Source organism: Panthera tigris, chromosome B1 (assembly GCF_018350195.1).
Source record: "Panthera tigris isolate Pti1 chromosome B1, P.tigris_Pti1_mat1.1, whole genome shotgun sequence".
NCBI classification, from domain to species: Eukaryota; Metazoa; Chordata; class Mammalia; order Carnivora; family Felidae; genus Panthera; species Panthera tigris.
Genome location: NC_056663.1, coordinates 186,316,155 through 186,341,676, shown reverse-complemented (window position 1 = coordinate 186,341,676; position 25,522 = coordinate 186,316,155). Strand labels below are relative to the sequence as shown.

Here is a 25,522-nt window from a genome sequence, read left to right as displayed (position 1 = left end):
TGAAAAGCATGAAAGATAAAATAGCTTATTCTTTCTAGAAAAGGATTATACCAATTTAAATAGTTTAGAAGAACAACTAAGGAAGTTAAAAATAGATGCTTTAAACTAGTATTAAGTAAAAATAAAAGTTTCACACGTGCAGTATCATGTCATTAACAGTGAAGCTTATAAAATGCCTTTTGTGTGTGTTTTGTTTCATTTATTTTACCCAACTTTTTCTGATTATTATATAAAGTTCAGACAATGCTGTATCTCTAGTATTTTTCCTCCAGTACTTTCTAGTTTCATGTTATTTTATAATCAAAACCTGAATGACAACACTTTAAAAGTGAAAGAAAGTGCTTCATACGTTAATTAATGCTTCATGCTTTAATGTGAAAGGTTACTACAAAATAATAAAATGTGAACTTACAGACACCAGACTTACAGACATCAAACATCTTCTATTTGTCAGAAGCCTAAACTTATCAACAAGAACCATGCACAAGAAAAGGATCAATGACTTAAACAAATATGGCTGAGTCTGACTAGTGTAGACTCTATCCACCGTCAGCCAAGCTAAATAACCCACATATTAATGGAGGTCACTGAAAGACCATCTTTACGCCCTGCTGAACAATATAGTCACTCCTCTACATGTCTGACCAGCTACTGGGTAAGTATATGCTTAGCAGAGGTACAAAGAAAAAAACAAACAAGGAGTTCAGGAAAATTTATCCTATTTCAAGCTTGCTTCAAGATCACTTCTAGTGGTAAATGCACATTTGTTAAGAAAAGAAGAATTTACAAAAATTAAGATATATCATGTTTCGGCGTGCCTGGGTGGGTCAGTCGGTTAAGCATCCGACTTCAGCTCAGGTCATGGTCTCACGGCTCATGAGTTCAAGCCCCGTGTCAGGCTCTGTGCTTACAGCTCAGAGCCTGGAGCCTGTTTCAGATTCTGTGTCTTCCTCTCTCTCTGCCCTCCCCTGCTCATGCTTTGCCTCTGTCTCAAAAATAAATAAACATTAAAAAAAATTTTTTTAAAGATATATCACGTTTCGAGATCACTCAGCTTTGATAAAATATTGTCTAGATAACAGATTCAGAGCTGGGGGCAGGAACATAAACATAAGCTTCCTCACTCCCAGGCTAGTCCTGTATGACTTCTTGGAAATGCCTTTCAGATTCGTAAGTAATTCCTTCTACTGTTCTCCAAATCCATGTGTACTACTCCATTTATATACTTTAATATAAAAAATACAAATAGCATGGCTAATTTCACAATTATCAGCTCAGGAATCCGACTCACTTAGGTAAGTCACTAATAATAAGACCTGTTCCTACACATTCATATACACATCGATATACATCCATACATTTTAGTTTCTCTGAGACTAAAGAAACTGGCTACCAAAGACTGACAGGTAGGAACAGTGGTAAGTAACAGAAAACAACAGCAGCTTAATTAGCATTAAAAGTGAAAAGGCCTTAACTGTGTCAATACCGTCAGTTACAGTAACTAAACAGAAACTGCCACTGTTATTCTAAATTGAAGAGTCTAAAAATTATGATGTATAGTGGAAGAAGGTGCACGATGGCAAAAAAGGAAAATCCCTCACTATCCACTGTGTATCTCTGGGCAAATGAGTCACTCTTTCCTGGTGAAGAGTTAGACTGTATAGACCCAAATGTCTCCAAATTTTCAGAAGGTCAAAGTTTAGTTGAACTGTCTCACTTATAAAGTTTACTGAAAATCCCTGTAACCAAATTCAATCCCACACACTGCATTTCGTAGTAACTTAATTTCCCTTTAAACTCAGAATTACACCAAGTATCACCCCTTAACTACAGGTAACAATTTATGTTAAAAGTTCTTTTTAAAAAATCTTCATTTAACTACACAAAGGGAAAAAAATGAGGAAATTTAGTGTTTATGTGCATAAAGTTAACAACTGCCGTACCATTAAAACTGCATAGTTACTAAGGGAGTTGCACTGCATGGTGGTGATATTTTCATCCGAGTAGAGTATATAGCACCCATCTGACTTCCAGCCTCCTTGTCCATTCAGCAAATCGAAATCCCACTGGGCGGCCACAGCATCTGCTCCGTGCGCGATTCGACGCAGTGTCACATTAACAGGGATGTGGTGGGGATCTACATTCACACCATCTGGAGGAAACGGGAAATAACAATATTTCTGAAACAAACTTCATAAACAATAAAATGTCAACTTACACTCTAATGGGTACTCTGCAGTGTCTTTTTTCACTAGTGACTCATTAAAATGAGAAGGAACAGAATTAAGCACTTTCAGGTACAGTGTATCATTAAAGTCACATTGTCCAGCAACTCCAGGGTAACATATGCCTACGTAACAAACCTATTTTGGTGAGGATCACTGGGGTAACCACCGTACGCCGTTTTCCATCATCAGCCAAATTTGTTGAATTCCCAGTGGCTGGGAAAAGCTTTCCGTTGCGGAACGCGAGGAGTTGAAGCTTGTAGAGAGAGTCATCAGTTGGTCTGACTTCCCTTTTTTGCTTTGGTGAGAAAAGGGAAGGAGGAAGCTGAATGGAAGCTTCCACGATAGTATTCTGAATACACATAAAAACAAAAGCAAAGAAAGGTTGCCACATTAGCACGCAGAAACCAGGAAGAATATTTTAGACAGCTACGAATGTTTCCTATTTATACACTGAACCGTTTCTTAAAATGTATACATATGAAATTTAATAGTTAAAATAACTTATCGGTTAAGCGAAGTATCTGAACACCACACAAAAGCACAGAGGAAAAGAAGCATAAAAGAAAGAGAAATGGGAACTATAGTTCAAAGAGTTGAAGTAGTAAATAAGGAATTATTTCCAACTACAAAGTGAATTTTCCCATGATAACACATACTGCTGAAGTCGATGCATTAAACAGATCAGGGATCTCAGTGATCACTCTTTGCATCAATTTTATAATGATCAATTACAGAAATAAGCACCAATGCAGCATATCACAAATCTGAGTTTAATTAATTTGGACTTACGGAACTCTAAAGGTGATTTATGACGGATTCGAACTGTCAAACAACAACAAAAAAAGAAATTCTACAGACTTAATAGAAATAGATTCAAACAAACTCTCATTTTAGCAGAAGTATCCCTGAGACTAAGAAACACATCCTGTTGGAAAAAACACAGTAACAAATAGAAGAGCTAGTAATGCTGGCTGATCGTGGAGTGTTTTACAGGATTTTTAAATTATAAATTACTCGGCATTCAATAAAAAATAAATTCATATGCCAGGCAGGCAAATAATTAACCATCTGAAAAAAATCCCTATTTTAGGAATTTATCACAAAGTTTTTCTCTTGGCATCAATCTCTCTCCAATCCAATGTCCACGCTATCAACAGAATTTCCTCTTAAGAAATATATCTCAGGGGGCGCCTGGGTGGCTCAGTCTGTTAAGCGTCCGACTTCAGATCAGGTCATGATCTCACGGTCCGTGAGTTCGAGCCCCGCGTCGGGCTCTGTGCTGACAGTTCAGAGCCTGGAGCCTATTTCAGATTCTGTGTCTCCCTCTCTGACCCTCCCCCGTTCATGCTCCATCTCTCTCTGTCTCAAAAATAATAAATAAACATTAAAAAAAATTTTTTTAAAAAGAAAAGAAAAAGAAATACATCTCAGGGGCGCCTGGGTGGCTCAGTTGGTTACGTGTTGGCCTCGGCTCGGGTCATGATCTCATGATTCACGAGTTCGAGCCCTCTCTCTCTGTCTCTCCCCCGCTCACACTCTCTCTCTCAAAAATAAATAACATTAAAAATTAAAATATATATATACATCTGACCTTGTTATTTTAAAGAACACCTTGGCTCTCCAACGTTTAGGGATCGCTGCCCCCAATTGTAAGTACATCATATAATTTGGCTAAAATCTACATCTCAAATTCACCTTCTAAAATCCCCTATATCTCCACCTTGAATTTTTCGATCTTCAAGATTTCATATGTGTTTTATGCCACTGTGTGTGCTGTACGTGCCAGGACCCCTTGCTGAAATGCTCTACCATTCTTTTGTCTGGCCAACTCTTGAACTGGGCAAATCTGATTTCCAGCAAGATCAAAGATGGCCCAGGGTTAAGAGCGGTTGACAGCCAGGAGAAAGACATCCTTAAAAGGGGGCTTTTTTGGATGATTAATTACATGACTCCCTATCACACTGCTTTTCCAGTTAGCTGCTCCCTCTTGTGGCCTCATGCGGGATTCTGCACACACATCTCATTGCTAATATGAGCATTTCACAGTGTAACTCACTGTCTGCCCCTTTAACCAGAGTAGCAGGATTTTTGAGTACAGATAATCTCCCTTATGTTTCTGGACCCTCTACACTAATAATAGTTCCTGGCACTTGTATCGGTAAAAGTAACCCATCGTTTGTAAAACTAACAAAAGTCTGTGTGGCATGATTGTATTTTTAAAAAAGGATCTATTTAAGCAAGTGATTAACTTTAAAATTAGTTTTTAACTGCTGTGCTTAGAACAATCTTGGAGCACACTGGACACACACAAATGTCTGTTGAATGAAGTATTTTGAAAAGTTTGAATACTGGAAGTTTGAATATTTCTTTTGAATGGAAGATGCCAAGAAGGTATTTGGTAGAAATACTCTAAGAGGGGCACCTGGGTGGCACAGTCAGTTAAGCAGCCGACTTAGGCTCAGGTCATGATCTCACAGTTCATGAGTTCAGGCCCCACGTCGGGCTCTGTGCTGACAGCTTAGAGCCTGGAGCCTGCTTCAGATTCTGTGTCTCCCTCTCTCTGTTCCTCCCCTGCTCATGCTCTGTCCTCTCTCTCTCTCTCAAAAATAAACAAACATTAAAAAAAATATATTTTGCCTAAGAAAAATACACAAAAAGGTTTCTACTGTTCTCACTTAAAAATATAACCTGATAGAGAAACAAAGTTTCTTATAAATTCACTCGCTAATCTAGTAAATTTCTACTATGTATGTAACTTTATCTTAAATAGGTGTGCAGAAAAAAGGGAAATACATCAACAGATCGATTAGTTAAAAGGTCAAATTCCTGATAAAGCATTACATACTGGACATTTATTAAAACTTGAGAACTATAAAATTCAATAATATAGTTTTGTTGTGAACACAAAATGACTCAAAAAGCACAGGTCTCTGGGTAAGCATTACTTATGGTATATCAAATTAATTTTAAAAAGAAGACATACTGACATTTTCTGAAAGAGCTGAAAAAAAGGAAATGACATCTATAATTTCTAGCAGTGAGAAAATGTTTTCTATCCAAGTTTAAACTTGTAAAACCATCCAAACAACAACAAATAATAAAAACTCAGATCGTTGACAGATGAAAGCTACATATTCAAGGCTGTACATACTGTAGCTTCTGAAATATCCTTTAAAGTCCAATAAGGAATATTGTTAAATATTATCACAGGTGACCTGGGATGGAGAGGGGACGGTTAGGGGTGCCCGAAAAGCTGTATCAGAATGTCTGGATTTCTATAGGAAGAATATAATAATTGTATATTTAATTTCCTTAAAAGAAGTGATCACTTATTATGGCAAAGCTGTAAATCTAATGAAAACAATCACTGAGAAACACTCATTTGTTACATTTACCATGATTTTTACCTTTTGCCGCTGTCATTCCATTTAACCCTCTGTTCATTTTTAAATGTATGGATTGCAGCAATAGAAAGATATACACATGGGCAATTAGAGCTAATAAATTAGAAAAACCTCTCTTACAACCCTTTGGGAAATACCGTATATGTTTTTGGCGTCTAATTTTTATTACTGCAGATCATATGCCAACCCTGGGGAAAAGAACATAGGATCTGAAATAAGAAACCAGGATACGGGTCCCAGCCTCACCACTTAGTGGCCACTTAACACTGCACAATTTTGTTTATACTCTCTGGGTCTCATCTGTCACAGGCAGCTAATGATCTTTCTAACAAACGGTTGTAAGGACCGCATGGGATCATGACCATGACAAGCATAAGAGGCCACATCACTGTGGGTGGTATTTTTATTACTCTTACTACCGCAGTGTGGCGAATGGTTATCTGGAGTCTGGGGAAACAGAAAATGTCTTCAAGTAACTGACTTCCCAGCAATAATCTAGAACCTCATCATATTTTGACTTCTACAATTCACTTTTAGTATTAATTTCAATACTAAAAATCGACCAAATATGAACACACATAAAATTAATGTTATCACAGAGCTCTTACTATTGTATTGGCAAAATTCATGTATATTTCCCTATTTACAAGATATTAAGTCAAGAAGAACGTTAAGTATCATAAAGGATGTCAACTCCAATACTTCCATTGGATCTTAACATCTTTCCTTATGAAACAACCTGAACGTCTGCCACTGTGTAATTAGCAAGTTAAAATTTTCTGAAATCCTAACTTTGTTCAATTCTGCGGAATTCTAACACAAATTTGAGTAAGTCAGAGAGGCACCACCTGCCTTAAAACAAGAAAATACTAATTGATTCATACTGTCTTAACTATCTACTCCCTTGATTTTAAAGATAGATATGATACACTCCAATTTTTTTGTGAATAATTAGTTATTAACTGCATACCACTTTTTGATTATCTCACTGCTAAAGATTAACAGGAATTACGTTTGACTTCAGAATGAAGTTTTTATTAACTGACTTTCCTTGCTAATTAAGCTTTGGCTGTTAAATTTTATTCAACAGTATTTATTGGATATTTTGTTACTCTCTAGTGGGCACTGGGCAGGATCTGGAGATAAACAATGAATAAGCCACGGACACTAACTCAAATATTGATAATCGAACAGGGGAGAGATAACAACAATAAAACAATAATAAGAACTAACATTTATTAAGGGCTTACTCTGTGCTGGACACTACTGTAAATGTCTACATATTTGCCTCCTTTAATCCTCCAAGTAACCCTTTGATTTAGCTACTATTTCCTGACGCCTATGTAACAAATGAGGAACTGACATTCAGAGAGGTGAAGGTGCTTGCTCAAGTTTGCACAGCTGTTAAGTTAGGGAGCAGAAAGACAACGTCTGGCTGCAGAGACCAAATTCTTTATCACCATATCCCATGGCTTCTCAGTCTAACTCAGCTCACCATAGTATCAGCTTTGAATTATTCTGGAGAACAGACGAAGCACTATGGAACAAACAGGCAGTGATGAATTCTCAGGAAGAGAAGGAAGGTACAATTTGCATGGAGTCTTAGAAACAGAGTAGCAAGGCTTTCACCAGGCAGAAGTGGGAAAGAGGGTGGGGTGGGAAAGGGGGCAGAAAGGAGGGCAGGGGGCCCGAAGACATACACCACTGGTGTGGAAAGTTAGAGAACTTCAGTTGGGGTCTCAGACAAGGCAAACATGGGATGCGCAAGAAAAACTGATTTCGAAATTCCAGTCGAGGAAAGTTTACAGAACCAATTCTTCCAGACTACATTACAACTGAATTCAAAACACCAGCAATTTCTAAAAGCTCTTAGCAGATTATCGAAAAACAGATACTGTTGGGTGAGCTAATATAATCTGTTATGGCACCAACAGGAGAAGGAAGCATTTGGTTAAGAAAAAAGAACAGATGTGGTGCTGTAAGAGTCCAAGGACAGCTAATTCAGTCTCCACCTGGCCAGCCCGCATTGGTGCTCACTGGTGACTCAAGCACTCTGCCCTCAAGCAAGCTTCAGCCTCCCGTGTAGGAGGTGAGAAAACCATTTGGCCCCTGTGTGTAACATGCAATGACAAAGAGATGCACAGAATGTGACAAAGTACGGAGAAATAAAGGAGATAAGGGTGGGAGAGGATAGACAGGACAGTATTAGGGAAGATTTCTTGAAGGCAGTATTTCTGCATGCACAACCAAATTGCTGAGAAGGGGAAGGGGAGGAGCCGGGAATCCCAGCAGAAGAATTAGCATGAGACTGACCTAATAGGCTGGGAGAGGAACCATGGGGGGGTTGGTTGTTAGTGGACAGAAGAAAGGAGGCAGGAAGAAAGATGGCACAGGAGGGCAGATAAATGCCAGAGGATGAAGCTCCCTGGCAGCCAGCTTCCAGAGAGACATGAAGAGTATTTATCAGAGGATACGCGAGATCAATTTCCATGTTGGGTAGATCCAGGGATAATGCTAGTAACAACATTAACCACGTGAAATGACACGGACACAGACAACTTGAACAGCCTCTGCAAACAGGAAGACTCCTGGAGACCCTCTGCTCTGCGGCCCTGGAACTTGTTACTAAAGAGTGGGCAGACTAGGAGGTGTTCCCAGAAGGCCCAGCAGGGCTGAGGAGCCGCTCAGGGAACTGGCACGACAGCTCTCTGGTAGAGGGTAGGAAAGTATTTCAGTACTTTACTGTCATGGTTGAATTGCTACATGCTGGCTGAATGCCAGCCCTAAGTAGACAATCTATATAAGGAGGATGGATTTTTAAGGAAGAGCCTGTTGACCCAAAGACTAAATAGGAAGCCACAACGGTTTAGGTAATCTAGAAGTCCAAACCAGGCTGTGATGGTAGTAAAGACAGAAGGACAGCGATTGAAGAAATATATAAAAAGCAATTCAACGGGGCGCCTGAGTGGCTCAGTTGGTTAAGCGTCCGACTTCAGCTCGGGTCACGATCTTGTGGTCCGTGAGTTCGAGCCCCACGTCGGGCTCTGGGCTGATGGCTCAGAGCCTGGAGCCTGCTTCCGATTCTGTGTCTCCCTCTCTCTCTGCCCCTCCCCCGTTCATGCTCTGTCTCTCTCTGTCTCAAAAATAAATTAAAAAAGTTAAAAAAAAAAACAAAAACAAAAATAAAAAGCAATTCAAGAAGCTCCTATTGCTAACGGAAAACTTCCTTGTTATAGGTTTAACTTTGTATGTTAGCATATTCTCCCATTCAAAAGTATATACATGGTATCTAGTTAGTATATGCAAGGCTTAAAAAAAAAAAAGGAAAAAGACATGCATAAAGAGTAAAAACCGCCCTAGTGTAAAGTTACGAATGTAGTTTCCTGTTAAAGTCTAAAGCATTTTGCTCTGTTGACATTACAATTTTTAACTAATTTTGTGTCACGAAGGACAGACTCCCTTTTCACTCGGTTTAATCATGTCCACCAAAGAAGCATGAATAATAGTGTAATGTGTCCTTGGTTTCTGGCCACAGATGATCTTAAAAGGATAGAATAGTATGAAATTGACAAATCTGAGTGTGTTCATTTAAAGCTTTCGACTTTGGCAGGTAGAAGCTCTCCTTACCCAGAGGGGTAGCTTGTGAAATTGATGAAATGTAGGGTTTCATCATTTGTAATCCCTTTCTACCAGCTCTGATCATCTAAGATAGAAGGGTTCATCAATTTTAAGTGCTCCTCAAAGGCACATGCCTTTCTCTCTCGGGTGTGTGTGCGATGCTGTTTCTCTGCCTTCTGTGGTATGTTTTACCAATGAAAAACACAACAAAGAAAGGAACAGGTCTGCAGAAGCAATGCTGGGTGCATTGAGTACCCTCACAGAACCAAGAGTAACAAATAAATCTTGCGAATTTTCCTCTGAGTATATTATATCAAGTAAATATATTATCATTAGACATTCTGGCCTGGTTGAGATTGTCCTGGGAAGTGGGGGAAGTTGGACTGCTTCTAAATTCAGCAAGCTGGCTCTCCTTATGGAGGTCACCAATAGCAAGGTGTAACAAAATACATTAATTTTCTTTCTTTTTTCTTCTTTTCTTTGTTTTCTCTTCTTTTCTTTCTTTCATTCAATATTTACTGAGTGCCCATATTCATTCATTCATTCATTCATTCATTCAATATTTGCTGAGTGCCCATATTCATTCATTCATTCATTCATTCATTCATTCATTCATTATTTACTGAGTGCCCATATTCATTCATTCATTCAATATTTGCTGAGTGCCCGTATTCATTCATTCAATATTTACTGAGCGCCCATATTCATTCATTCATTCATTCAATATTTGCTGAGTGCCTGTATTCACTCATTCATTCATTATTTACTGAGTGCCCATATTCATTCATTCATTCATTCAATATTTACTGAGTGCCCATATTCATTCATTCATTCAATATTCACTGAGTGCCCATATTCATTCATTCATTCATTCATTCATTCATTCAATATTTACTGAACGCCCACAATGTACCAGGACACCTAACACCTATTTGATCAATTACTATGCAGCCATTAAAGTGAATGGAATATTGTTTGTGAGATAATTCAGGGACAAGCCAGAAACAAAGAAAGTCCTGTGTCATTAAAATCCACAGACAACACAGCTACACGTGGCCACGCAAAGCTAAATGAAAAAAATGTGCTTTCATTAGGGTGTTAGACTTGGACCTCCACTATTTGCTTCAATGTAGTCTTAATGAAACACATCTAAACCCCAAATTTTAAAACTCAATAAAAATGCTTTTCATTTTGCTTGCTGCAATAAAACACACACTTTCTGAAGACAGATCACATGTTTGCACTTCTTTGCCAAAACTCTTGATATACAGCTTGCCTGATTAAATGCCCAATCTCAAGGCTGGCTTTTCCATTAGGTCCAAGAGGCACAGAGCCAAGGACACACAATACTTTCAGGAGGTCTACGAAATGTTCTCATGTCTTTAAAATCAGGAGCATAAAAATGAACTTTCAGGTCAAAGAAAATGTTCTAATATGTATTAATATATCCATCTTTTTACCAGTGCAGTCATAAAATATAATTTTGATATTTTTGTATAGAGACAGGGTCCAAAGGGCAGAAGTGTCTAGGCCCATGAGAGGCATTACATGTCCCTTCCTGGTCTGAATTTCTTTCAAAACAACAGCAAAAAACAATACCAATACCTACCCCATCCCCAAAATAACTTCTAATTAGGTGATTCTTCAAAGCAAACCATTTTGAGCATTCTAACCTAACAATAAAGAGTCTTAAATGCTTATAAAATGTAACATACCTTTAGGGCCAGACTTGAAAACGTATTTGAAACATTGCACTTAAAGCTCAGTTGCTTATCCAGGTTTCCATCTGGATCCCGCCTCCCATACTCAGAGAGGCCTGTCCGGTCAGAGGCTGCTACCTTCTGGAACACGGTACACGTCATCCCAGTGAAGCCAGCAGCCTTGATGACATAAGCTTCCAGAGCAATATTGGGTGAATACTTCAAAAGTCAAAGAGGAGTTATGAAAGATTTACAGCATGAGGGAAAAGCACTTTCAAAGAGTCTTCAAACAAAAAACACTGTACATAAGCTAGAGGCAAAAAGCTCAAGTTCTTACATAACAAAGACACTGTGTAGGTAACTGGCACATAAAAAAAGATGCTGGAAACAAAAGGATATCCTAATCTAGAAAAATACCAACTGAGAAACATGCTTCGTGGGATGGAGCCCCACATCGGGCTCTGCACTCACAGTGTGGAAGCCTGCTTGGGATTCTCTCTCTTCCTCTTTCTCTGCCCCTCCCCTGCTCGTGCTCACTGTTTCAAAATAAATAAACTTTAAAAAAAAGAATTAAAATAATAAATAAAATAGGGACACCTGGGTGGCTCAGTTGGTTAAGTGTCTGACTTCAGCTCAGGTCATGATCTTGCGATTTGTGGGCTCGAGCCCCATGTCAGGCTCTGTGCTGACAGCTCGGAGCCTGGAGCCTGCTTCAGATTCTGCGTCTCCCTCTCTCTCTGTCCCGCCCCTGCTCACACTCTGTCTCTCTCAAAAATAAACATTAAAAAAAATGCTTAAAAAATAAAATAAAATAATAAATAAGTAAACTTTAAAGAAAAGTGTGTCTTATAAAAAAATCAGCTAGAGAAATCAGTGGACTCGCTTAGTAACACAAGAGGAGTGCTGGGGTTTGGGAAATACACTTTCAAAAGCTGCCTTGTTCTAAGGCGCCTGGCTGGCTCTGTTGGTAGAGCATGTGACTCTTGATCTTGAGATCATGAGTCTGAACCCCAAGTTGAGTGCAGAGATTACTTAAAAAGAAACTTAAAAAAAAAAGGCAAGGTCCCATTTTAAGTCCCATGTATGGACAAAGTCCTCTTTTGCAATTTTTTTTAAGCGTAAAACTTATGTGCAAGGTGTGTAAAATCTATCAGGAAGATAAGATACAAATTAAAAAATATAAAAGGCAAAGTAGAATTTGCCAAACACCATATGTATGGAAGAAAAGAATTGGTGCTCCCTCAAATATTCAAGACTAACAAATTTTTGCATTAGCTTTTGCAACCCAGATGTCACATTGTGAAAACTCTTACTAAATTCGATTACATTTTTTTAAGCTTATTTATTTTTGAGAGAGAGAGCAGGGGAGGGGCAGAGTGAGGCACAAAATCCCAAGCAGGCTCGGCAATGTCAGCGTAGAGCCCAACGTGGGGCTTGAACCCACAAACCGTGACATCATGACCTGAGCTTAGATCAAAAGTTGGATGTTTAATCCACTGAGCCACCCAGGTGCCCCCAACTGTATTTGTTAACAAAGTATGTTCCATTTTTTTATTGACCAAAGACACAAATAATTAAGACAAATATGTGAAACCTCAGTTGAAAGGAAGAAAACAGCCATTTTGAGGTGCCCTGTAAGCTGTATCATTTGATAAGTAGATGCACCATTTCCAGGAACCTTTCCTACCCTTTGAAATGGAGGACAGGCCGCCTGGGGGGGGTGCTCAGGTGGTTGAGCGTCCAACTTCAGCTCAGGTCATGATCTCACGGTTCATGAGCTCAAGCCCCAGGTCAGCTCTACACTGACAGCTCAGAGCCTGGAACCTGCTTCGAATTCTGTGTCTCCCTCTCTCTCTCTGCCCTTCCCCAATTTGTGCTCTGTATCTCTCTCTCAAAAATAAATAAAAAGCATTAATGTAAAACTAAAAAATAAAATAAAATAAAATAAAATAAAATAAAATAAAATAAAATAAAATAAAATAAAAGGAGGGCAAATGCACTATGCACCTTTATTATATCCTTGAGTTCTCCAAAGAACCAATGAAGTTTAGAGAAAGGAAGAAGTTCTTTGAGCTTAGTAAGGCTCAGGCAAGGAATTTAAAATAGATCTAAATGACCAGGGAAGACCAAATGTGGTCATCGAAAATGGTGTGGGGCACCTGGGTGGCTCAGTCGGTTGAGCATCTGACTTCAGCTCAGGTCATGATCTCACGGCCTGTGAGTTAGAGCCCCACATCAAGCTCTGTGCTGACAGCTTGGAGCCTGGAGCCTGCTTGGGATTCTGTGTCTTCCTCTCTTTCTGCCCCTAACCCACTTGCATTCTGTCTCTGTCTCTCTCAAAAATAAATAAATATTAAAAAAAAATTTTTTTTTTTTAAATATGGCAAGCCAGTTTCCAGTAAGGCCATGTGCCTGAGAGAGAAATTACCCTGAAGTATGTTGTCAGGTCAGTAGCCATGGTAGGCCCACCATTTTATTTATTATTCAAGAAAGTAATCCTAAATTTAATTGAGCAAAAGGAACAATAAAACACAGTATCATCAAAAAGATCCCATCAACCTCTGGAAAAACAGTAACCCTGAATTGTATAAAATCCTAGGAGGAAGTAGAGAGTATTCTATGAACCGACTTAAAATAATTAGGAAATGAGAACCGTGGACCAGAGATCAGAGTATGAGTAGTAAGGGAATGACAGAGTATTTATCATATTTACCACATTTGTAGAAAAAGTCAGCAGTACACCAAGAAATTTAGAGCTGCTCAATTTAGCACAAATAAAATTTAATATGATGAGTGATTATTAAATATAAATACTCATTATTCCAAGAGTGAGACTTACTGGAAATGTCAACAGTGCACAAAGGTTAGAGGGCCTCCTTGTTCTCTCTCTTTTTCTGTTTCGATTTTTTTTTTTAGTAGTGTTTATTTATTTTTTGAGAGAGAGAGACAGACAGACAGACAGAGTGTGAGCAGGGGAGGGGCACAGAGAGAGAGAGACAGAATCCAAAGCAGATTCCAGGCTCTGAGCTGTCAGCCCAGAGCCCGACGTGGGGCTTGAACTCACAAACAGTGAGATCACGACCTGAACTGAAGTGAGACGTTTAACCGACTGAGCCACCCAGGCGCTCCCCAGTTCTCTTTTGAAATTGGAATCTGGGCAAACAATCACTTTCTCAGAACATCCTTCAGGGCCCAGAACAGAGTATCAGCTGGGAGGTGCATGTGACAGTTACAGTAATCCTACAGTGTGCTTATTTGTCTTTCAAATTAAATGGCGATAACCATTCACACTGCAAATTAAGAAAGTATTTTCTAATTACCAAGAAAACAGATTACTCAAAAGTGAAATGAGCTTTTAAAATGTTAGAGAACTGGAAATTCTGTAATAATCAGCAGGAACAGAAAATACCCACATCATGAGGAAAAAAAAAAAAAACTATCTTTTATAAGTTCAAGTTGCTTTCAATGAATTTCTTTTCTTAGAATTCTAGGACAGCGTTACACTTACTGTTGAATAAACGTGAGCTCCGTTTGCTAATCGGTACGTAGCAATGCGCTGTAGACACTGAACAATTCGACTGCAGGCCTTAGCTTCCCTCTGTGCCAGCCACAGAACACGCTCGTCAGCCAACATGATGTTGCTTGCAATGTCAACCATCACATCACCTAGCTAGCAGGTGGGCAGGAGAGAAGAGGAAGACCTTTAAAACCAATACAGGCTGTTTTACATAATCAAAATCACAATGAGACACCAAGATTGGCCTTCCGTCTAAATGTTCACCTGAAAACCCAACAGGCACTTATTTTTTCTGACTGAAACATTTTCAGATATGAATAGCACATTCAGTTATGACCGGCGGGTAACATTTAGCTCAGGGGCGCCTGGGTGGCTCAGTCAGTTAAAGCATCCGACTTCAGGTCATGATCTCACGGCTCATGGGTTCGAGCCCCGGGTCAGGCTCTGTGCTGACAGCTTGGAGCCCAGAGACTGCTTCAGATTCTGTGTTTCTGTCTCTCTCTCTCTCTCTCTCTCTCTCCCCCCCTTCCCCTGCTCACATTCTGCCTCTCGCTCTCTCTCTTAAAAAAAACACATTTCGCTCAAAACAGTATACTTGAATAACTACCAACTCATTGGTAAAGAATGACATGTGGTACTCATTTTCATAAGGGGGGAAAAAGGCAGTTAAGTTAATCAAGGAGAAGGGAAAGATATCACACGATTCCCAGAACAAAAAGATCTCAACTCTTTGGAAAAACATTTATAAAGACCTCTTTTTGTATGTTAACTCAGTATTATTAGTAAGAAATACACACGGCTACCTCTTTTGCATCCTGTGATGTCCAAAACTCTAGGAATGTCCAGCTATCATGAGTTCCCCGCATATGCCAGGCCGCTGGATGGGTCTTTGCACATGCGGTTTCCATGACCTCGAATGAACCTCTTCGGTTCCTCCCAGTTCAATGAATGCTTTACGATCCAGTGCCATGAAATACATGGATCCTAAGAGGTACTTTTCCACCACTTGTTTTATTTATTGAATTCCTTTTATTAAGTTCAGTCCATGACTTACAGATGTAAACATCTGTCAGGCAATGCCACCAAAAATGTCCATTAACTATGGTCGACACTGACTTGTATGTCCCATGTCAGAGAAATGCATTGAATAGCCCAGGCTAATGAGACATACTGGTGTCGAGGGGGTTTGCTATCAAGCAAAATGTTCCTGAGAGGGAGATCTATGGCAGAAACAACTACAAAAACATTCCAGAGGTAGGATCACAGGATTTACAAGCTGGCTGGTCCTCTAATCAAGAAACAAACAGCAAAGGCGTTAAGCCCCAAAGCCAAGCAAGAAAGTGAAGGCTATTTTAGCAAATGTCTTTTCATCATCCCAGAAGATCCCAGATGAGCTGTTCAACCCTGCTCTGCATCCGATACTCTTCCCAAGATGTACAAGATGTACAATTATGAGACTGAGGTGGGACTAGAAAATGTTCAGTCCATCCCACCCACAGTTCACTTCACAAAGAAGACAAGCCTGTGGAAATGCACTGGATCCCAGCGCTGGAACACGATGGGTGAGGCAAGTGAGTGAGTACAGGGGTGAAGAGTAGGACTTCAAGTCCTGACCTCTAGCTGAGCTGGACACTTACCCTCTTATGCCTTCCTTTAATTGTAAAAGGCAGATAATAACAATCCTGTCTTTTCTGAATGTTGTGAAGATTAAGTTCCTATGATAAATACAAGGCTCCTAAAACCATGCCTGGTCAGGTGTCCTCATTATTGTATTTTATCGCTCCATTATTTGTTTCACATTTCAATTCCAGCATAGGCCCCTCTTTCAAGATAGCTCTAGGAGTGTTAAGGAGGGATGGTGCATTTATATGCAAAACTGTGTAAGAACTCATATTAAAAAAAAAAAAATCTGATTAAAAATTCGGAAGAGGATCTGAATAGACATTTTTCCAAAGAAACGTACAGACTGACCAACAGGTACATGTAAAGGTGCTCAACATCGCTCGTCATCCAGGAAATGCTAATCAAAGCCACGATGAGATGTCACCTCACACCCGTGAAAATGGCTATCACAGGGACAGCTGACGAGGATGTGGAGACGAGGGAAGCCTTGTGCGCTGCTGGTGGAAATGTAAATTGGCACAGCCACTTACTTCTAGAAAGCAGTATGGAGGTCTCTTGAAGAATTAAAAATAGGATCTAGCAACTCCACTTTACCTGAAGAAAATGAAAATGCTAACTCATAAGGTTCTCGCGCCCCTACATTCACTGTAACAATATTTACAGTAGCCGAGATTTGGAAGCAAGTCAAATGTACATCGATGGATGAACGATAAAGAGAACGTGGTGTCCACACACATGTGTGCATGCACACACACTCTCTGGAATTTTACACAGCCGTTAAAAAGAAGGATATCTTGCCATTTGTGACAACGTGGTTGGAACTTAAGTTGAGGTATTATGCTAAGTGAAACAGGTCAGACACAGGAACACAAATACCATAGGATCTCACTTCTATGTGGAATCTTCAACAAAACTGCCAAGAAGACAGACAGGGAGTTGCCAGAGGAGGGAGTAGGGGGTGGGCGAAATAGGTGAAGGAAGCCAAAAGGTACAAACTTCCGGTTACAAATAAGTCATGGGACGTAGCGTGGGGGCTGTAGTTAAAAATACTTATTGTATATGTGAAAGGTGCTAAAAGAGGAGATGCTTCTCATGACAAGAAAAAAAAATTTTGTAACTGTGCACTGATGGATACGAACTCAACTTATTTTGGTGATCGACTCACAATATATACAAATACTGAATCATTGTGCTGTACACCTAGAAATAATACAATGTTTCATGTCAATTACACCCCAACAAAAAACAAAAATTGAATTGAATTGAATTTAACTTAAAAAGAGGAGTGCCTTTTTAAAGTCTATGTTCAGGGCAACCAGATGGCTCAGCCAGTTAAACATTTTTTTAATATTTATTTTTTTTTGAGAGAGAGAGAGAGACAGAGTACTAATGGGGGGGGGGGGTGCGCAGAAAGAGAGGGAGACACGGAATCCGAAGCAGGCTCCAGGCTCTGAGCTGTCGGCACAGAGCCCGACATAAGGCTCAAAATCACGAGCCGCAAGATCATGACCTGAGCCGAAGTCAGATGCTTAACCGACTGAGCCACCCCCCAGGCGCCCCTAAAAATAATTGAAGTCTATGTTCATCTGTAAATAGGACAATGCATCCAGCAAAACTGTCCCTCTCTACTCTCTAAAGCACTGCTACCTCATCCGATTAAAAATAGTTTATGGGCTTCTTAATGCCTCTAACATACTATATCACAACTCTTTCCTTATTTTATTTCCAATGTAAACATCTTAAGGGCAGAGACAACACAATGTCTTACTTATATTTATACCCTTATTCACTAGTAGAACTCTTGGTATAAAAGCCAATAGCTACACAGTTCCATTTACTCACTGACTAAATATTTATTGAGAACCAAGGTGAGCCAGACACTGTGCAGAGCAATGGAGACACAGCAGTAAGAGAAACACACAAGGTCTATTAGGGGGCTTGTAATCTCTGAGGAAATGCAAAACAAGTAAACACATGTTTTAAAAGTGACTAAGTTGTGATAACTGCAAAACTACCAGAGTGATATATAATGAAGAGAAGGGAATTTAATCCAAACACTCTATTTTAATGGACTCAGACATTCCCAAAGAGCATTTCCCTCCAAACCCAACACATTAACAAGATCAACTGAGAACCAGAAAGGCCTAGGCCTATAATCAACCCCAATGCAACCCAGAGCCTATTCATTTTATACAATACGTGGAATATTAGCATCCTAGTATATAGTCTATATATTCCTAATAACAAACAGGTGAGGGGGTGGATTTTATTCTAACAGAAGCTCTTGTTTCTGGAGCTATAAAGAAGGCAATGGGGGGGGGGGGGGCGGGCCTCGGTGGCTCAGCCAGTTAAGCGTCCAACTCTTGATTTCGGCTCAGGTCATTGACGATCTCATGGTTTATGAGATCGAGTCCTGTGCCAGACTCCACACTGACAGCACAGAGCCTGCTTGGGATTCTCTCTCTCTCCCTGCCCCTTCCCCCTCTCAAAATAAATAAAATAAACTTAAAAAAAAAAAAAAAAAAAAAAAAGGACAATGACTCCGATATGCCAATAACTGAACATGTCAATCAGCTATTTATACAGACAATTGGAATAGTAACTGCCAATTTTTAACAGGAATTCAGAGTAGCCGGAATAAATTGGCTAGGTTTGTGTCTCTTGTTCTTACCTACTGTGGATTTTAAAAGATGCCCTATGGCTATCAAAAAATTCCCACTGGAGGCAAACACCTAAAAGATAATATATAAGAAAACACAGACTCTAAGGTACTACAGAAATAAATATGGAGTATTCATAGATTAGCACCATTACAATTCAACTTGTCTTATACTTTTTTTTTTAAGTTTTAAACACATAGACTTTACGAAGATCCAACAGGAGACCTGACAGATACATCATCTCCACTGAGAAACTTTAATTATTGTGTGATCAAAAAGCTACTTACTGCTATGGCCACCAGATAATGCCAGTAATGGAATTTAGTGTGTTCTAATAACTGTAAAGAAAAGAAGTATCTTTAAGAAGGTATATAGGTAGCAAGAATGATTGCTTTAGCTGAGAATAAGCTATCTTTCTCATTACTTCATTCCAAATGGCTAAGAACTCAGGAAAGGGATTTGTTGCCAAAATACTCCCCAGAGCAGGTGATCATAAAATGCTGTAAACTTCTGTAGCTTGGTTACAGAAGCAGTTCTGAATCCGTCACAGTGGCAAAAGAAGGACACAAAAAGGGTAACGGTGCATGAAAAATTAGATTGGATTAAAAAAGTATTCCTAAAATCTGACACACCAAGACAGTCTGGCAACTGCAACGAGCGTTAAAAAGCATTGGATCTCTCCTTGACCTCATTTCCTAAAGGCCACTCCAGCCACAAAAGGGTCAGAAGGAATCACACACCTGCTCTCCCACCTGTCACAGTGAATGGTTGAAGCTCAAATAAAAACACGTGTGAACGCGCATTATCAAAGATAAAAAGGGTAAAGAAATGGAAATGCCACAATAACAAAGAAAGCATTAAATGTCAATTGTCATAAGAATATTTCATGTTCTCAATATATGTGTTTGGAATTCTGATCAGAATCAGACCAAATCACCTGTAAATTTCACGAATGTCTGATGCGTTAGCATAGGAAACACACGAGATGATGCATAACCTAAACTTGGTATTTAATTGTAATGTAGGAGGATAGTAGGACAATGAAGACAGAGTATTTATGTGCCTTCGAGTTACACACTCCTGGGTTGAGACTTCAAGTCTGTCACCTGCCAGTTAAATGCCCACGAGTCAGTTATTGAGCCTGCCCAACACTCAGTTTTCTCACTTGTAAAATGAGATCAAGAATTCTATGAGAAGGGCTCAGAAGGGTTCATGCCAGTAGGAAATTAAGAAAACAAAAGTTATCTTCATTAAGCAACTCACGTCATTTCTGAGAAAAGCCAAGGGATGTAGCCCTCCCCACCCCAGTTTACATTTCCAAGCACAAGGAAGCAGGGGGTACCCGTTAAACCTAATAACCAGAAAATCAAGAATTACAGACTCATGTGTGGGACGGGGCAGCAAGCTGGGCAGTTGTTTGGGGACAGCTAAGATGGTGACAGTTTGTAAAGGGATGACGTGCTGTCCAAACGTGACTAGGTAATAACAGGAATAAGGGCAGTAGCTGGTATTATTACTAAGTTCAAGAAGCCCTCACGATTTTCTCCTAGTTACACATTACGTATAAAACTGAGATCAAACCTATCTCAAAGTGTGTTACTGCCCTGCATACTTTTAACAAAGGGATTACTCCACTGTGAAAGCCAAGTTTTAAAGGTGTATTTACATCCCTCTTAACTAGCTTCGGTGTCCTGAGTGCCTCGGGATCCCACTGCAGGCTTCTCAGTTTGCTTAGTAAAGCGGTCAATATTCAGTGAGAGTCTCACTGTGATAATCATCAGGGCCTGTGGCAAAGATTAAAGATCTGATTTTATTGTGGTAAAGGAGCGGAAGAAGATAATGAAGAGGAGGAAGATGACCATGGGGGATCCGGGGAAACAGGTGAGAAGTGGGGGTGGGGGGGGGGGGAGGCTGAGAATAATGTTATGTGGAATAAATGTCCCATTTATTGTTTCCTTACAAAACGGATTTGAGGTAGCTTAGCAAAATAAAAAGGATTGTTCTTTTAAATTAAGAAAGCAGGGGCGCCTGGGTGGCTCAGTCGGTTGGGCGTCCAACTTCAGCTCAGGTCATGATCTCGCGGTCCGTGAGTTCGAGCCCCGCGTCGGGCTCTGTGCTGACAGCTCGGAGCCTGGAGCCTGTTTCGGATTCTGTGTCTCCCTCTCTCTCTGACCTTCCCCCCCCATTCATGCTCTGTCTCAAAAATGAATAAACGTTAAAAAAAAAAATTAAAAAAAAATAAATTAAGAAAGCAAATAGTGGGAAATATAGACGTATAAGAAAAAGATACACAAGTAAAAACTATGCATCAATGCACAGTTTCTATCACACGGGAAAAAATGGTATGTTTCTAGGCGAGGCGGTGAAGACCATACCACAATTATCAACACAAAGGGAGAACGCTTCCTCCAGGTCAGCAAAGCTGCTTTTATGAGGAACACTACTCAAGAGAGGTGGACCTCGATCGGCGGCCCCCTCAGCCATACCTTCACAACAAACGGAAGAGCCTAACTCCTCGGAGTCCTTCAATTCTCCCGAGGGAAGCTCATTTTGTTTTTTTTCTGATTACACAAACCTCTGTGCATCTCCCATTTGGGGAGCATGGAGAACTAGGTACTCAGGAAGATTCCCCTGCTAACAGTGAAAACTGCTGAGCGAAAACTCGTCGACAGGAAAAAAAGAAAGGCACCACTGACCAGTCAGACAATAAAGACTGTTCCAGAGGCCCACAGCAAAACAGCAGCAGGAATCCAAGAAGCTCTGAGGTTGAACTCTGATGGCCGTGGCTTATGTTTTGATTTCCAGGCAGGCCTACAAGGAGATCACTGCATTAAGCTGATAACATAAAGGGGACACCTCCAGGGTCAGGGCGAACCAGCAAGCAAAATTGAAACTGTCTTGACCTTGGCACAAAGTAGGAGGTGAAAAATCTCTTCCCTGGCAATTCGTAAACACAGCTGATCACACAGGACTAAGGTCAGGCATCACATTATTCCTGAGGTCTAAAAAACCTCAAGCTGAGAACTAATTTCAAAGCGAGCCCCTTACCTTGGTATCGCCCCTAGGCACTTAACAGAAGCAAACAAATATCACACTTCATAAGGATACATTAGACTATTCCCATGAAGACTCTTCATCATCAATATTAATCAACATTGTTCTGGAGGTTCTCACTAACAGACAACCAGAAAGGGAAAAAATTTAAAAAAGGATACAATTTAAATAGGAACAGATAAACCAACTGTATTCACTGGTGACCTATGTCTAGAAAATCCCACATAACCAACTGCAAAATTAAGTGAACGAATTCCTTAAGGTAACCACACACATGATGCACATTTTTAAAAACCATAATTAGGGAAAATTGAACAAGGACTAGATATTTGATGGTGTTAAGGTCTCAGAGCTCATTTGGGTAACACATAACAGTATCACGGTTCTATTTTATCTTTTGTAACGTTTATTTATTTTGAGAGACAGAGACAAAGACAGAGACAGACACAGAGAGAGAGAAAGGGAGAGACCGTGCATGTGAGTGCAGGTGGAGGGGGGGGGCAGAGAGAGAGGGGGAGAGAGAATCCCAAGCAGGCTCCACACTGTCCACATGGAACCCAACTCCCGGCTCGATCTTATGAACTGTGAGAGCATGACCTGAGCCAAAATCAACAGCCGAGCATTTAACCAATAAGCCACCCAGGAGCCCCTCATAGTTCTATTTTAAAGTTCCTTTTATTTCAGGAAAATTATGGATGAAGTAGGACATCTAGAATTTGCTATTCAATGTTCCAGCACTGAAGAAGGAAAACAAGAAAGAAAGAAGAAAAAGATAAAGGAAAAGAAAGAGTGGGGGAATGGGGACAAAAGAAGTTGATAGATGAAACAAAACTGGTCAATACTGAAAAATGCTGAAGCCCGGTGAAAGGTAAAACACAGGTATTAATGATAACATTCTCTCTCCTACACTTTTAGAATTTTCCAATAAAAAAAGTTTCTGAAAAGTTTTTAGGAAGTTAATACTAAAGTATACTTTTTTTTTTTTTTTTTTAAAGCAAGACAGGGATAGAAAAGGAAGATACTATAGTGCTTCTCAAAGCTTGTGCCAAAGATAGGTGACTGGGCACAGTGTAGAAATGCAAATTTTCAGACCTCCTCATTGACAGACTGAATCAGAAACTGAGGGGGCAGGGCCACCGCTCTATTTCACAAACCTTTGGGGGATTGAGATATACACTCAAGTTTCAGAAACAATGTAACAAAGCCAGGGTAGCCATCTCTGAAAAGCTTAACAGTAAAGTCCGACAAAAATCAAGGAAAAAACATTAGTAATACTGAAAACAAAACAAAATGGTTAATACATAAGTGATTATATTTTAAGATAAGGAAGTGAAAGAACTTTACATTTTTAAAGATCTGGCCATAAAAATGTGCCAAATGAACTTTGTGGTAAACTAGCATTAGGGTGCATGCCTCGCTCAGACATTTAAAACTAGCTCACTGGGGCGCCTTGGGTGGCTCAGTCCGTTAAGCGACCAACTTCAGCTCAGGTCATGATCTCATGGTTTGTGAGTTCAAGTCCCACATCAGGCTCAGTGCTGACAGCTCAGAGCCTGGAGCCCGCTTCAGATTCTGTGTCTCCCTCTCTCTCTGCCCCTCCCCCGCCCATGCTCTGTCTCTCTTTCCTTCAAAAATAAATAAACATTAAAAAAATTTCTTTAAACTAGAGCACACTAAAAAATTAAAAATTTTAGATATATATACATACACACATATATATAATTTTAAATATATAATTAATTACAATTTAAAACCAGAGCAGTAAAAGGACTATTATGCATAACCAAATCTGATCTTTATACATTCTCCTCTTCTGAAATGCACATATGTTTTCATAAGAGACATCACTAGTGTAAATATGGAACAGACACTTAAATTGCCTGACAGATAACCTTAAGCTGTTTTAAATTTTTTTTTTTAACGTTTATTTATTTTTGAGACAGAGAGAGACAGAGCATGAACAGGGGAGGGGCAGAGAGAGAGGGAGACACAGAATCGGAAACAGGCTCCAGGCTCTGAGCCATCAGCCCAGAGCCTGACGCGGGGCTCGAACTCACGTACCGCGAGATCGTGACCTGAGCCGAAGTCGGACGCTTAACCGACTAAGCCACCCAGGCGCCCCTTCCTTAAGCTGTTTTAAAAAAAAACCCACCAAAAGAGCGCCTGGGTGACTCAGTCAGTTAAGCATCCAACTTCATTTCAGGTCATGATTTCACAGTTCGTGAGTTCCAGGCCCGCATCAGGCTCTGTGCTCATAGCACAGAGACCGCTTGGGATCCTGTGTCTGCCTCTCTCTGCCCCTTATGTGCTCTGTTTCTCAAAAATAAAACAAATATTAAAACAAAAAAGAGTCCACTAAATACACCATTTGGATCTGACGGCTGGAAAGCTTTCAGCACCCACCTTAAGATCACAGAGCACCAGCCTGAGCTGCCTAGACTCAATCATAGGTTAAAAAGCAATTGACTCACAATATTTCCCTTATGAATTATTCATAACAGAGTAACTTTTTGGATATAATGCAAAAAATCAATTTAATTATTTGTCCAACTAAGCCATATGCATTTCAGGATACCTTAGAATAATTTCATGGTAATTAACATAAAACGAAGCCCTTAAACATCATGATTTCTTTTTACTGTTCTAATAAATGGTGACAGCTATGGCCTATACTTTAACTTTCCAGAGAATCTGATAGGATGCCTGTCACGACCACAGGTGATGATAGTACATTTATACCTCAATTATTCAATCCTAAATATTTTTCTTCTGTTTCTCCTATTTATACTTAATAACTTGCCATCATTTGTTTCCAAAGTTAATTCACACTTTACCGCTAATGTCACCAGTGAAAGTGACAGTTAAGTAATTAAAGCATTCTGGTGATTTTTTTTTTTTTTTTTTTTTTAAAGAACCTACTTCTTAGCTTCGGAGATAAGAATGTTAAATTTCCTAACTTTATGAAAGTATAACATAGCTTTCAATGATTCTGCAAAACAGTTTCGCCTCTATTTTCTCACTTGTGCACACAAACACTGCAAGTTAAAGAGGGCAAATATCATCCCATTTCAAAAATAAAGAAAGGGCCTCAGGTTAATAAGTAACTCATGAAACCCTATGCACTTCCTGTCCTCAACAAGATGCATCTACCTGACAGCACACCAAAGTGGAGACGTTCACCGCACACAGTGGGGGAACGCACACCTCTGGGCACCATGTGACTCCTCACGAGTTGAGATGCGCACAAAGCTCCTTCAGGCCAAACAAGGACAGCATGTGAATAAACAGGGCAGCATGGGAATAAACAGGGCAGCACAGGAATAAACAGGCAGCGTGGGAACAAACAGGGCAGTGAGGGAATAAACAGGCAGCGTGGGAATAAACAGGCAACGTGGGAATAAACAGGGCAGCACGGGAATAAACAGGCAGCGTGGGAACAAACAGGGCAGTGAGGGAATAAACAGGCAGCGTGGGGATAAATAGGCAGCGTGGGAACAAACAGGGCAGTGAGGGAATAAACAGGCAGAGTGGGAATAAACAGGCAGCGTGGGAATAAACAGGGCAGTGAGGGAATAAACAGGCAGCGTGGGAATAAACAGGCAGCGTGGGAACAAACAGGGCAGTGAGGGAATAAACAGGCAGCGTGGGGATAAATAGGCAGCGTGGGAACAAACAGGGCAGTGAGGGAATAAACAGGCAGCGTGGGAATAAACAGGCA

The 25,522-nt window shown here is 40.0% G+C and overlaps 1 protein-coding gene across 1 annotated transcript in view; it reads right to left on the bottom strand.

Moving 5' to 3' along the window:
* ADGRA3 (adhesion G protein-coupled receptor A3) overlaps positions 1-25,522 on the bottom strand; it is a 133,308-nt gene that overhangs the window by 23,825 nt on the left and 83,961 nt on the right. The window contains exons 11-14 of the mRNA XM_042984852.1: positions 14,459-14,620; positions 10,966-11,169; positions 2,364-2,577; positions 1,944-2,152 (exon numbers count right to left, since the gene is read on the bottom strand). Of these exons, the coding sequence (XP_042840786.1) occupies positions 1,944-2,152; positions 2,364-2,577; positions 10,966-11,169; positions 14,459-14,620 (789 nt within the window). The remainder of the gene's footprint in view (positions 1-1,943; positions 2,153-2,363; positions 2,578-10,965; positions 11,170-14,458; positions 14,621-25,522) is intronic.